This window comes from Mchenga conophoros, linkage group LG19, assembly GCF_057382185.1.
Source record: "Mchenga conophoros isolate Kocher_MC1m ecotype Shallow Benthic linkage group LG19, M_conophoros_male_GT1.1, whole genome shotgun sequence".
NCBI classification, from domain to species: Eukaryota; Metazoa; Chordata; class Actinopteri; order Cichliformes; family Cichlidae; genus Mchenga; species Mchenga conophoros.
The window spans coordinates 26,162,963-26,175,283 of record NC_140544.1 but is presented as its reverse complement, the minus strand read 5'-3'; the positions used below and the strand labels follow the sequence as shown (position 1 = coordinate 26,175,283).

The 12,321-nt window shown below is 39.0% G+C and overlaps 2 protein-coding genes across 5 annotated transcripts in view; both read right to left on the bottom strand.

Annotated features, from left to right (window-relative positions):
- rcan3 (regulator of calcineurin 3) overlaps window positions 1-4,776 on the bottom strand; it is a 49,162-nt gene extending 44,386 nt beyond the window's left edge. Inside the window, exons 1-2 of one of the 4 annotated variants that reach the window (XM_085257045.1) lie at window positions 4,656-4,776; window positions 2,815-3,080 (exon numbers count right to left, since the gene is read on the bottom strand). In XM_085257045.1, the coding sequence (XP_085113171.1) occupies window positions 2,815-3,024 (210 nt within the window). In that variant the 5' untranslated portion in view covers window positions 3,025-3,080; window positions 4,656-4,776. Of the gene's footprint in view, window positions 1-2,814 lie in introns of all 4 variants that reach the window. The other 3 variants (XM_085257042.1, XM_085257044.1, XM_085257043.1) reach the window with 3 other exon arrangements.
- Window positions 4,777-6,926: 2,150 nt separating this feature from the next.
- Window positions 6,927-11,777, bottom strand: nipal3 (NIPA like domain containing 3). The gene is made up of 11 exons (XM_085257788.1): window positions 11,539-11,777; window positions 10,881-10,949; window positions 10,405-10,576; window positions 10,194-10,253; window positions 9,906-10,051; window positions 9,284-9,380; window positions 8,993-9,128; window positions 8,771-8,859; window positions 8,525-8,588; window positions 8,157-8,251; window positions 6,927-8,026 (listed from the first exon to the last, which is right to left on the bottom strand). Exons 1-11 carry the CDS (start codon window positions 11,572-11,574, stop codon window positions 7,839-7,841), a joined length of 1,152 nt encoding a protein of 383 aa, XP_085113914.1. The 5' UTR covers window positions 11,575-11,777; the 3' UTR covers window positions 6,927-7,838.
- Window positions 11,778-12,321: the final 544 nt, after the last annotated feature.

Below are 12,321 nucleotides of genomic sequence, written 5' to 3'. Positions count from 1 at the left end.
TCCCTCAAGTTTATAAGTCTAATACTCAGTTACTTTTTGGCTTGACTCCGCCCCCATCGATGTCTAACACTAACATCTTTGGGGCTTCTAAATGCTCCACTATCATGTTCACAGCCTGCCACTAGAAGCTAATGTTTACTGTCCATCCGTTTTCTGCTGGGTAGGTACTGCAGCGCCGTGTGGCTCTTTCTGGCTTTGTTGCTGAGGACATGTGTTTACTGCAGCTCGAGATGAGAATAATTAGAGAGCTCTGGAGAGCTGAGACAAACTTCAGAGGTATCTCATAATTCACTGTGGGTAGGTTAGTATCAGTAGCCGAAAAAACATGTAACATTTAACCTGCTGTTAACATAATTATTTGGATATCTAACACGCATAATTTACATTAATCTTATAACAAAATTTGTTTGCCTGCAAGATAAGAACATTTTGTTTGGTGTTGCACTGCAGCTGCTACTTGCTTGATCGCACTGGTTATGGAGTGAGGAGTGCTCAGGCTGACAGAAGCAGAAGCAGCAATAAAAGCTTTGCTCGGTGCTGATTAGGCCTGATATACGCTAGGCACTATGGGGGACAGCTCATGACGGCTCCCCTGACCTTTGCCTTCATAAGCACAGAAACCCATTTGCCTTGTTACTTTGCCCACACTCCCTCACTCCTTGTACACACTTGCTTTCTGTGGGTGCTCTACAGCAGATAATGAATCATTTCAAAATTAGAAGCTGCTCTAAGAGCACATTGCAGCGTGAACACGAAGATGTTCTCTCTGACATTGAAAACTAGGAAATACCAAACTGGATCCTCTGTATGAACAACTGACAAAAAAGTCCTCTTTTGGAATATTTTTAAAACATATTAATTTAACAAATAAAGGTCACTTGCCTATAGCGTAAATGATGAATCTAACTTTATAAATGACACATGCAGAATGATAAAGAAAGGCCCATTAGGTATTTTAATTGACATGATGATATGAGTGCTATGCATGATCATTTAAATCATTAAGTGTATTAGTGCAGTCCTGTATTAATAATGACGCGTCATTTAAATTAGTAAATGAATAATAAAGCCGAGGATTAGTGGAGACATGAGCTGAGCCAGTCAGACCTTAGCTGATCTTCCTATAAAAACGAAAAAATCCAAACACTTTGGAGGCATCTCTCCATTTCAGCCGAAAGCTGGTCAGGAGCAAAAAATAGTGCAGATAAAAGAGGAAGTGTGCCACTAGGTTTTACTTACTTTTCACTAATGCAGAAGAAAGGAAAAAGGCTTTTACAGTGTGCTAAGAGCTTCTCATAAACATGGAGGCAAATGTTTCTCTGTCTCAGTAGCCATCTCTCCTCTCTAGAAGAGCACAGTGTGATTACAGCAACAGCCCATCCCTTCTACATGCAGGCCTTTGAGAACAGAAACAGAAGGTAATGTCGGAGCTGGGAGAAAGCCAAGAGCCCAAAGACACAAAAATGTAGGTTGCTATGTTCCTGCTGAATGTTGACAACACATTTAGATAAGTTTATAGCAGTTAGGCAAATGCTGAAATCTTCCAAATTTAACACGATTTACAGGTTGTGTGTGGTTGTGTGTGTAAAATTGAAAAAGCACAGCTACAAGCTAAAAACAACCTCATAAAAATCCGTGTTCATGCTCTGAAAATACCACACCCAACCTGTTTTTTATTTCATATCTCTTTGTGCCCTCATTCTAAAGGCATAAATAAACCTCAAAAAGTTCTATATTTAGCATAGCTCATTTATTTGAAACATATGGAGAACGTTCTATTGACAGGGTCTCACTGAAGGGTGTGTGGGTGGTATTTCCACTTAAAAGCTGGAGTGTGAATCGTAATGAAGTGAGGAGGCAAAACGAAAAGGAAGGGAAGGGGGTGGACTCGAGCGCTAGGAGCAATGGGTGTACGAACAGCAAACTCACAAAGCAGGAGTGATTCATTTAAAGGGATTTGGTGCATGCGCCAGATTTAGCCTCTCTGCTTTGCATTTATACACATAGAGAGGATAAAAAAAAGAAGGCTACGAAGAAGCACAGAACGGGGGAGGAGGGAGGTATTTAAAGAAAGTAAGACAGATAAGAAAGTTAACAGGAAAGTTTGTAGATTGTGATCAGGGGATGATGAGCTTGATAGTTTTGGGTGACCAAGAGGATGGACCTTACAGAAAAAAGACTTGAAGACAGGGAAATGTAACGATGCCAGCTGGACGGATGGAGGGATGACAGCGCAGCGTAATTGGATTAAAGGGCAGAAAATTAAAAGTATTTACTTTGTATCCTCCTCCAGCAAATAGGATCCACTGATAGCACGTATTGCTGTTCTGCTGAGCTACGAGAAAGGCAACACTTTCAAAAGAGGCCTTAACTGAATATATACAGTATGCATGTGCATAGACACAATTCCATATAATTGTGTCTGCATCATATATGCATGAGATCTGTAATATAAATAATACAATGCATGAGATGATGCCTGAATGTTATGCACAACCACATGGGCCAAGTCTGAGTGTGGCTCATGATTCTGTGCATGTCATGTTGTAATCTGCTGCTCTGCACTCGTGTTCCCTGGCAAACAAACAGCAACATCAGGTGTGCATATGTGCGTGTGCTTTTGCGGCTGAGCAATCAGCAGCACAGCTTGAGACCGTGACTGGACTTCGACAGACAGGATGACAACTGCGCACGTGTTGCCAGACTTTAAGTCTTGGACGGGCTGACACACTGAGCGAGATGACTCAAACGCATAAACACCCAGTCACGCAAAACAAAGACACAGCCCAGAAAGTGCGTTTTGCAGCAGCTCACCCTGTGCAAGTCCTGCTCGAACACAGCTTCGTGGACGCTGCACGCAAAGAGCGCTGTGGGAAGGTCGCTCAGATCCATCATCTCCTCCACCATGCCGTCTTGATCACTCTCTCCAAATATCATGTCCTCTTCCTCCTCATCATCCTCCTCGGGATCACTGCTGTAGGCCTCTGAGCCGTTACTCCATGCCTTGGAGCTCTTTCGCAGCATTTTGAAGGCTTTTAGGCAGCTGCTGACAGAAGGGTGGAGATGACAGAGGATGGGGACTGGGAACAGGGTAGGTTTGGGGGTTGGAATTTGGAAGATAAGTTGGTGAGGCTGGATGAATGTGTGTGTAAAAGTTGGCTTAGTGTGAGGTGACAGTGAGATGCGGGTGTTTAACTAGATCTTAGTGGTAGGATGGAAAGGGAAAGTAAGATTAAGAAAAGCAAAACAGGATAAATTAAAGAAAAAGGTTTGCATCCTATTTGTAGGTTATATTTTCTCCCAGTTCAATTATACCATTCCCTCCCAGCAAGGTTATTAGCTAACTAAGACTAAACTTAAAACTAAGATGTGAAAATCATTTTACTTGACTAATTATTAAGGTAAAATTAAAAACTAAACTTTTGAAGAAAATTAAAACTACTGAAACTTGGAAAAAGTAACTTAAATAAAATAAAAATAAAGAGGAAATATCCTCAGTTTTAGGATCTGTTAGTTTAATACAATGCTATTACAGAATTGCTCATTGTTGTGTGTTTTTATTCTAGCACTTGTACTGATTTCCCTAAATCTTGAATCAGACATATTCCCTCGTATAATAATTAGACAGCAATAATTAAAAAATTAAAAGACTCAAACTAACACTGAAACTAATAAAAACGAATCTAAAACTAAACTGAAATAAGAAAACCCACTCATGAAACTAACTGAAGACAAATTGAAATAAAAACAAAAACTAATTAGGAAACACAAAACTATGATAACTCTGGCTTCGAGTCAAATTTTATTACCAAATATTTTAAAGATGATGCTGACTTTATTTGACCCCAGTTACAAAATAATCTCTTCAATCATACAAAAAAAGAAAGATAAGGCATAAAATATTTATTTAACCATCACTAACTGTGAAGAAGCCCTCAAAAAAAAAAAAGAGTTTAATTTTCAAAAAAGGTACATATAAATTACTTGTGGTTGACTTACAGTTTTCCTCTTATTTTATATGAAAAATTAAATAATTATATTAAAGAAAAGAAATGGATAGGGGGGATGGTTAGCACCGCCAACGCTGCACTGAGGTAAGAGTGCCATCTAGTGGTATAAATATACACATACACCACAAGATGACACTTCCTGTGAATATTTTAAGTACAATAAAACGCCAACATCTAAAAAAGAAAAAAAAAGAGCCAACTGTCAGATATTTAAAATAACACCGACGAGGAAGTTTGTTTCAATATAACTTCCTTGTAGCAAGACAGGAATGGTAAAAACGACGGCAGCGAACCGGCAACATCTCCTCCCTGTTGTTTAAGAGGATCGTGACATCAAAATTTGCGTTGGGTGTACGCAGAGGAAACCCCTGGACATTACGTAAAGCTCGTGCAATGAATAAATAAATAAATAAACAATACGATTCTGGCGTTAAAGCACTTTGCTATCGATACCAAAGATTGTTTTTAAGCCTCAACAAATTTCAATTTTTATACAAAAGTTAGCACACAAACACAGACGCGCGCAGAGGATGAAGTTACTCTTTTATTTTTTTCCCTCTGTAATCGCGTCCCATGCAAATATTTCCACTCACCTCCCTACTGTCAGCGAAAGCGACCGAAACAACCCATTGCAAGCGCACTTACATCAGGATTTTTCCGGTGACTTTGTTAAACGCAGCAAATAGAAGCTGTTCGTGTTTATTTTGAGGCTGTTGACGGAAACGTGGGTGTTTGTTATTACTGGATTATTTCACTCCGATGCAGCCTACTTCCACCGTCTGGATCCGCAGGTGGGGCCAATCAAATATGCGCGTATGCTCGCAGCGACCAATCAACGTGCTGAAAGGGGAGGACGCTACAGCAGCTTCATGATTGGTGGCGGCCAAGCAGCAAAGATGCACAAAATCCGCTGCTGTATGGGGTCAGAAGGATTTCTTAGAGTCATATCAGTCAGTAAGGATCGCTTTGCTATCTTCTGCATGTTTTAGCTGAATATATACACATTTCAGTGTTTCTAGAATCAATTGCTGTTATTTTTCCTCTATCTACCTGTTGCTCAGTCAAAATAAAGTAGCTAAGCTTTGTGTCTTTTAACTAGTGAAATGTAGTTCTGAAGATTTTACAACGGTTATCAATTCAAAAGCAGATTGCATGCTATAATACGATAATATTGGTATTATTGTGGCTCCAGGCCAAAGTCAAATAGAGGCATTGATATACATTATATCAGGGATGTCTAACATAATTTTACATTGTGGAACATGTGCAGTCAATTTTGAGCTTAAATCCCTGAAATATTTTACTATAAGAAAAAGAAATGCAATTTTCTGCAATACATCTCAGGTTTTCTTCATGATGTAGAAATGATGCTTTGACTTTAAATTAGAATAAATAAATAAAGGTTCTGTTAAACTGCCCTGCAATTATAAAACGGAAAATGCTTGCTTGTCCTATTTTTTATGGTTATTTTCATGGTCAACCTACAGCAAAAATCTTAAATTTCTTTCTGTCATGTAATTGTTTATCTTTTACTTTTACTTTGGTGTAGTATGAGTGGCGATGGGCAGCTAGAAAAGCCGTGAAACTCATGAAAATGCAGTTAAAAAACAAAAATGTATCCCTTCCTTCACATTTTCCAAAGTCTTTGGTGGGCTGATTCTGGCGCCTCTGCATTATATGTACAAAGTCATCCCCATTATATATAAACCGGCTTTAAAATGGAGTTGGTTCCCCCTTTGCGTGATTTTTTTGCCCATTTATTCAGAAGAGCATTTGTGAAGTCAGTAACTGATGTTAGATGTGAGTTCCTTGCTCATAATCTTTGTTTTAGTTTAAGATTTTTGATCAGGTTTAGACCAGGGCTTTATGTGAACCACTCAAGTTCTTCTGCACTAAACTTAAATGCTGGAACAGAAATCGGCCTCCTCCAAACTTTTCTGACAAAGCTGGGACAATATGCCTGTCCAAAATGTTTTGGTAAGCTGAAATATTGGAACCAAGCCAACCCCACAAAAACAACCCTGTAGTACAATTGATCCTCCACCAAACTTTACATCTGGCAGCTAGGTAAGATCCTCATTCCAAACCCAAACTCATCCATCACACTGCCAGACCGAGAAGCATGATTTGTGACTCTACAGAACAATAGACCTTGTTTCTACTGCTCCAGTCCAGTAGTGGCTTGTTTCGCACAACTCAATATGACACTTGATGATGTAAGGTTTGCCCGCAACTGCTCTTCTATGGAAACCCATGCTCTGAAACTCCTGGCACAGTTTTTGTGTTGATGTTAATGCCAAAAGACGTTTGGAACTCTTCCATTAATGAGTCAAACTGAATTCTAGACACTGTGACTATGTGCTGTCATTCCTAAACACTTCCATCGTGTGTTAATACCACTTAGAGTTGATTGCTGAATATCTAGGAAGGAAGAAATTTCACAATCTGACTTCTTGGAATAGGGGCCTGCTATTACAGTAGGGTGCTAATGTTGAAGAGTTACATCAATGTCATTTTAAAACCACTAATGTGAAGAGTTGCAATTTAGCCAACAAAGAGCTAAAAATGTATCAGAAATCCCATAAAGCACAACTCTGACCAAACAAAAGCTGCATTACGTTAACTTTATGAGACAAGATTACACACCACTGTATATTTTACAATGACAAAAATCTGACATTTACATTACCAGTGCCGTTTTTCAACAGTATCCCAGTTTCATTAGAAGATTAATTATCACCACAATAACCACATACTGAACAGTGTTAAAGCAACGAGCCCTCGGGTAGCTGTTCTAATAACACTGATGAGATGCAGTGACCCATGTGCAGATGGCAAGTGTCTTAAAGTGCCACTTAGGCAACAATCACTTCATCTAATGATAAAATTGCATTTGAAAGACACTGCAGAAAAGAGTAACACTAACTACGTTTTTTATTTCTAGATTTGGGTGTTCTCAAAAACTCCCATGTGTTGAAAAGGGACAACCAAAAGTTACAAGTTCAATTGACAATGTGCACCGTTTTAGCTGGACAGCTTCATTTTTTATATATTCTGTTATTACACCCATTTTACTTATTAATCTTAAGATGCTAATTTTTAAGATCCCCCAATATGAAATTACTGCAACTGTACTTCTGATTAAGACAGTCCCTGACAGACTCCCCTCACCTTTTATCAACAGATGTTCTACAGAATTTGTAGCTACCATCTATACAATAAATGATCCAGTTCAGAACCAGATTTCAAGGCACGTTCAAAACTTTTAAGATACGATTAATAAATACATAATAATAAATTAAGACAACTGCAACCCAGTGTTTGGTCACATTAAGAAATGAAACAGTGCAGTGCACTCCCAGGATTAAGAGAAGGCAGAAAACTGTGCATGGAAGACAGTTAGAGGGAAACATTTAAAGCCAAAATATAATTTGACAAGTCTGAGAAGCTATATTATAAACAGCCATGGTTTGAGTCCTCCATGGAAGAACAGATCATTGTATGGCCCCATTGATAAGTGAATGGGAACAAATTGCTAACTATTTGTGGAGTGCTCACTGGAGGTATCCGAGATGACATCAAGTATAAGGTAGGCAGCTTCAAGGCGCAACACTGTCTCTTTTTCTCAAGTGAAGTTTGCAAACCCATCAAACAGTCTTTGGGTTTCTTCTGTTCATTCCTGTAATGAATACAGCGGACAGCTTTTAAAAAACGAAAGCTTTCCAAGTATGTGCACAGGAGCGTCAAGCCAGAGCTGGCCTTTTGTAGCTACTTGAATGTTATTAATTGTTGAATGGAGGACTTGGGAATCAGGAGATGCACTCATGTTTAATCTCTCTTTATGGCAGGATGGCCTTGTGATGCATCACTGGTTCTAGGTCCGAGCGGTGGCGTTTCCAGGTGGACTGGGAGAGGAGCAGGAGCCACTCCATTGTTGTTGACAAGAGTCCCATAGGAGAAGGAACCACTGTAGTCTGGCTGAATGACTGGGCCTTTGTCGTGGATCGTCGGGACACCTGATAATGGAACGGACAGGCAAAGGTTCTTAACACAACTTCAGCAGAGCTAAAATGCCAATGCAAGCCTGCGTAGCTTGAAATCTCAGAAGACACAATTTATGATGTTTATGTTAAAATTTATACAAACCATTGCTCATATTCAAGGTGACGCACGGCTCAAATATCCTTGCCTTTTTCTTGGTTTTGGTTATAAGGAACACTCCAAGGAAACAAACTGCAGATCTGTACAAAGCACAAAACAAGCATTTACATTTATTAATTTTTTTAATACAAAGTTTTACTGCTTGGTATTTCAAAGAGATACTGTATAACACATTTCTGCCAAGCATGTTTTTATTGTGTTTATTAGTATAAAAACAAACAAACACACAAACAAAAAAAATGGCGATATTAGGACAGGTGGCCTAACAGCATGCACAACAGTGAGTGACTGAAACCAAAGCAGTCAGAAGTCTAATTTAAAAAACATTCTGCTTATGATGAATGATTACTCACCCCAACAAAAACATGCAGATGTGAAGAACGTCTTCATTGCTAAACTCCAAGTAAAACACAGCTCCTGAAAACCAGAAAACAGCAAATCTTTAATGACTTTGGCATTGTTACTCTAAAAGGCGTGTAGCAGAAATAAAGCAGGTATGGGCTGCAGATGATCTATTAGACAACTATTAGAGTTGCGCACACAAGTTAATCCGATTGAAAACAATGGACAAACCAGCAACAAAGAAGGACATGACTCACCAGCCAACACGGCAAAGAAGGTGGAGAGGATGTAGTTGACACTCGCAACGAGAGAGGAGTCGTGCAGCTTACAAGCTTGGGAGAGAAATCTAGGACGACGGTAACAAACAAAAACAGTGGTGTATTAATTATGCTTATCTACTGGGTCCAATTAAAACCAATTTAAAACAAACAAACGAAAAAAAAAAAAAAAAAAAAAGCAATCAAGTGATGCAAGTTCACCCTGCTTGGAAGATCGCTGACGCCACCATGCACACAAACATGACGCTGAAGATCGGGTAGTTAAGCTGCATGGTGCCTTCGATGGTGAGAACCAACATGCCTGACACAGCCTTCACTGTCAAGACTGTAACTGAGCCTGTGTGCCAAAAGTACACAAAGTAGGTAAGCAAATAAAGGCGACAAGGAGCGACAGCTTTGGTTCCATTTAAAAATCTGAAATGTGACAATGTATCCTAACAAACATGATAGCAGCTTGGTCGGAAATTGATTGCTTCAATGCAGGACACTCACCCAGCAGTGCCACCAGTAGCAGAATAATAACGAGGTAGTTAGCTTTGCGCCGTTTGTAGAAGTATAAAAGCAGGCAGAATGTGATAATCTCCAGGAGCTGTCAGTTAGGATACAAACAAGAATAAACACCAAATTAATGCCATATAGAGAAAAAACAATATATGAAACACAGGAAAGTCCAATAATAGGACAATTAATCTTACAGACAGAGACAAATGTGTATGCAGAATACCAACAAGGATAAAAAGAGCTGGTCATTTTTCTGCATTTAGTGCAAGGTTGTGGATTATAATGATTGTGTAAAGGGACGACCGAATTAAAAAGGAACAGAAGGTAAAACAGCCTTGCATTAGGTGCCAATTTGATGGAGCTTGTTGGCTCATTTATTCTTACCAGTTTTCCAAACTACAGCCTCAACATTAATCACAACACTGTGGTCATCTGTATGGTTGAGCTCCCTTTAAGAGATTTGTTTTAGCACAACATACAACAGACATGACATATACTAGGCTATTTAAAAGTGTCACTGCTTCATATGTCACGCTCTATATGTTAAACTAAGAACACCACATCTACAGACAGGAACCATTTGAGAACTGTCTATCTAAGAGAGATATCTCACCAGATACAGGAGAACAGGCCATCCAACAAGGTGCTTCACAATGTTAGCTGCTATAAGTTTTTCATGAGAGTTCGGTCCAAATGATACAAGGAGGTATGCCCCTCCAATAACAAGGATGTAGCCCAGGAAGACGAGGCCGTACTGCTCTGAAATATCACCAAGTGAAAACCGGATCTTATTTACTCTGTACAGGACAAACTCTTTGGATGTATAATTTCAGTCAGTAGAGCAGCAAGAAATTAGCATACAATGTCACAATTTCAGTTCACATGGATATTCTGAACTTACTTGCAAAGTCCTTTGGTTTCAGTCTCTCACGCAGGAAAATGAAGCCCAAAATTGAGCTAGCTGGAAAGCAATTTCAAAGGGAACAATCTGAACTTTTAATTCAAGCTCTCCTTTTAATTTGTTCTATTTTTATAAATAACATATTGATTAAGGTTGGAATATGTATCTGTAAAATGCAATACATATATCTGAAAGTGGAATAAATACTTACTCAGGACTGACACGGCATTGAGAGGGGCTACAATAGCAAGAGGGGCAAACGCATAAGAGACAAAGTTTGCTAGCTCCCCGAGACAGGTGAATATAAAACCCGACCACCAGGTTTTAGTGCGATAGAAGGCACGATGCTCCTTTGTTCCTGCTAACTTCACATGGCTGTATTTCTGCAAACAAAAGAAAACATGCAGGTAAAACACAGCTGTGACAGCGTAAGCAGAAAATTTACACAGCAGTACACGGTGCAAAGCAAACATAAACAAGGCCTAAATCAAACTATAAAAGAGAACATTTAAATAAGGGATGTCATGACAGCATATATCATTTATTCCACATAATTTTTAAATCCTGTAATGACCTAGCCTCACCTAGAAGCTAGAGGACATGACTCACAAAGGGCATGCACAGACAACATTGATAACATTGTGTATCAATTTAAAGACGTGAAAGTTTTTTCAAGGAGCCATGTACCTGAACGGTTAAAGAAATGCTGACAAGCACATTTCCAAAAATTGCAAGTAAAGTCCCGATGAGGTTGTCCTAAAAAGAAAGAGGAAAACATTTATTAAAATTCACATATTCGATCAAAGTTAAATAAACACAGTTTAAATCTATCTTTTTAAACCCCAAGGCAAAAAGAAAGAGAAGTTCGCTTTTTCAACTCTTTGTGAACATTCAAATATATAACGCAGAGTGATTAAAGCGGATGCGTTGGCAGTTTTGTCTATAACAAATGCACAACGTGTCCGTCTAGTCAGATAAAACGAGACTTTGAATGAATCTAGATAAAAAATACAAAGCAGAAGGCCAAGACGTAGAAGTTGGACTTTAACCTAGACCAGATGAACAATACTCGTGCTAAAAGCCACTCGTAACACTACAACAAAGAAATAAGACGAACAGGAATGGCCATAAGGGGGATCCCGATTACGCCCTGCCACCACTATTACAAAACAATAACAGGAAACAGACTTTGTAGCTCAACTTTTGTTACAACCGTAATTTTTAAAACCTTGAAAACAGCGCTTTTGTATGGGTTTAGACACCCGCTACTAGAGCAAAGAGGTAAACATACAGTATTAATAGTCGATTATACATTAAAGTACTGTTTTTAAACTAAGCGTCTCACCGTGTAGGACCCTATTTCGGCTCCGTTGTAGTCCATTTCTGTTAGATACACACGCGTTCTCGGAAAAGTACCAGATATTTCACCTTGTCCGGTTGCTTCTGATTTGACGTAAAGTATCTATCGCTCATTTTTGTGCGTGTCCATTTTTCTTTTTTAGCTCTACACTCAGAAAGACACCATCTTTGAGACGAGGAGCATCTCACTTCCGGATTGAATTCACCTGTTTAGTGACGGAAGCCAGTCGGTTTAAACCACGTGACCGCGCACGCTCGCAGCTTTTATTAACAAACTAGAGGAGGGTGTAGCCGGTTTAAGGCGTGTCTGATTCTTATTGTACGCAGTGACTTTTAACCTTTTTTTGTTATTCTTGCTGCCTTTTTTTGGCTTCTCTTATTAGTTACTGTAGTTCAGCACTTAGTTAGCAGTACCGAATGCGAACACTAGGGTGTGCTATTGACTTGAGATTTAGCCAACAACTTTTACAGCAGAGAAACGAGGCTCAAATACCATTACAGTTTTTTACAGACGCTAGGACACATTTCTCAATACTTAGGTCACGTTTGCAAAACTCCTCACACAGTGAGCACAACAGAAGTCTATGTGGGCTAAACTGAGGACCAGTTATCATTATTTTGGCACAAAATGCATTCAATGACTACAACAAAAGTGACCTAAGTATTGGGAAATGTGTCCTAGCGTCTGTAAAAAACTGTAAATTCTTAAATTGTTTTATTTAGAGCAATGTCACACATCTATTATCAATTGTATATATTAAGTACAGTG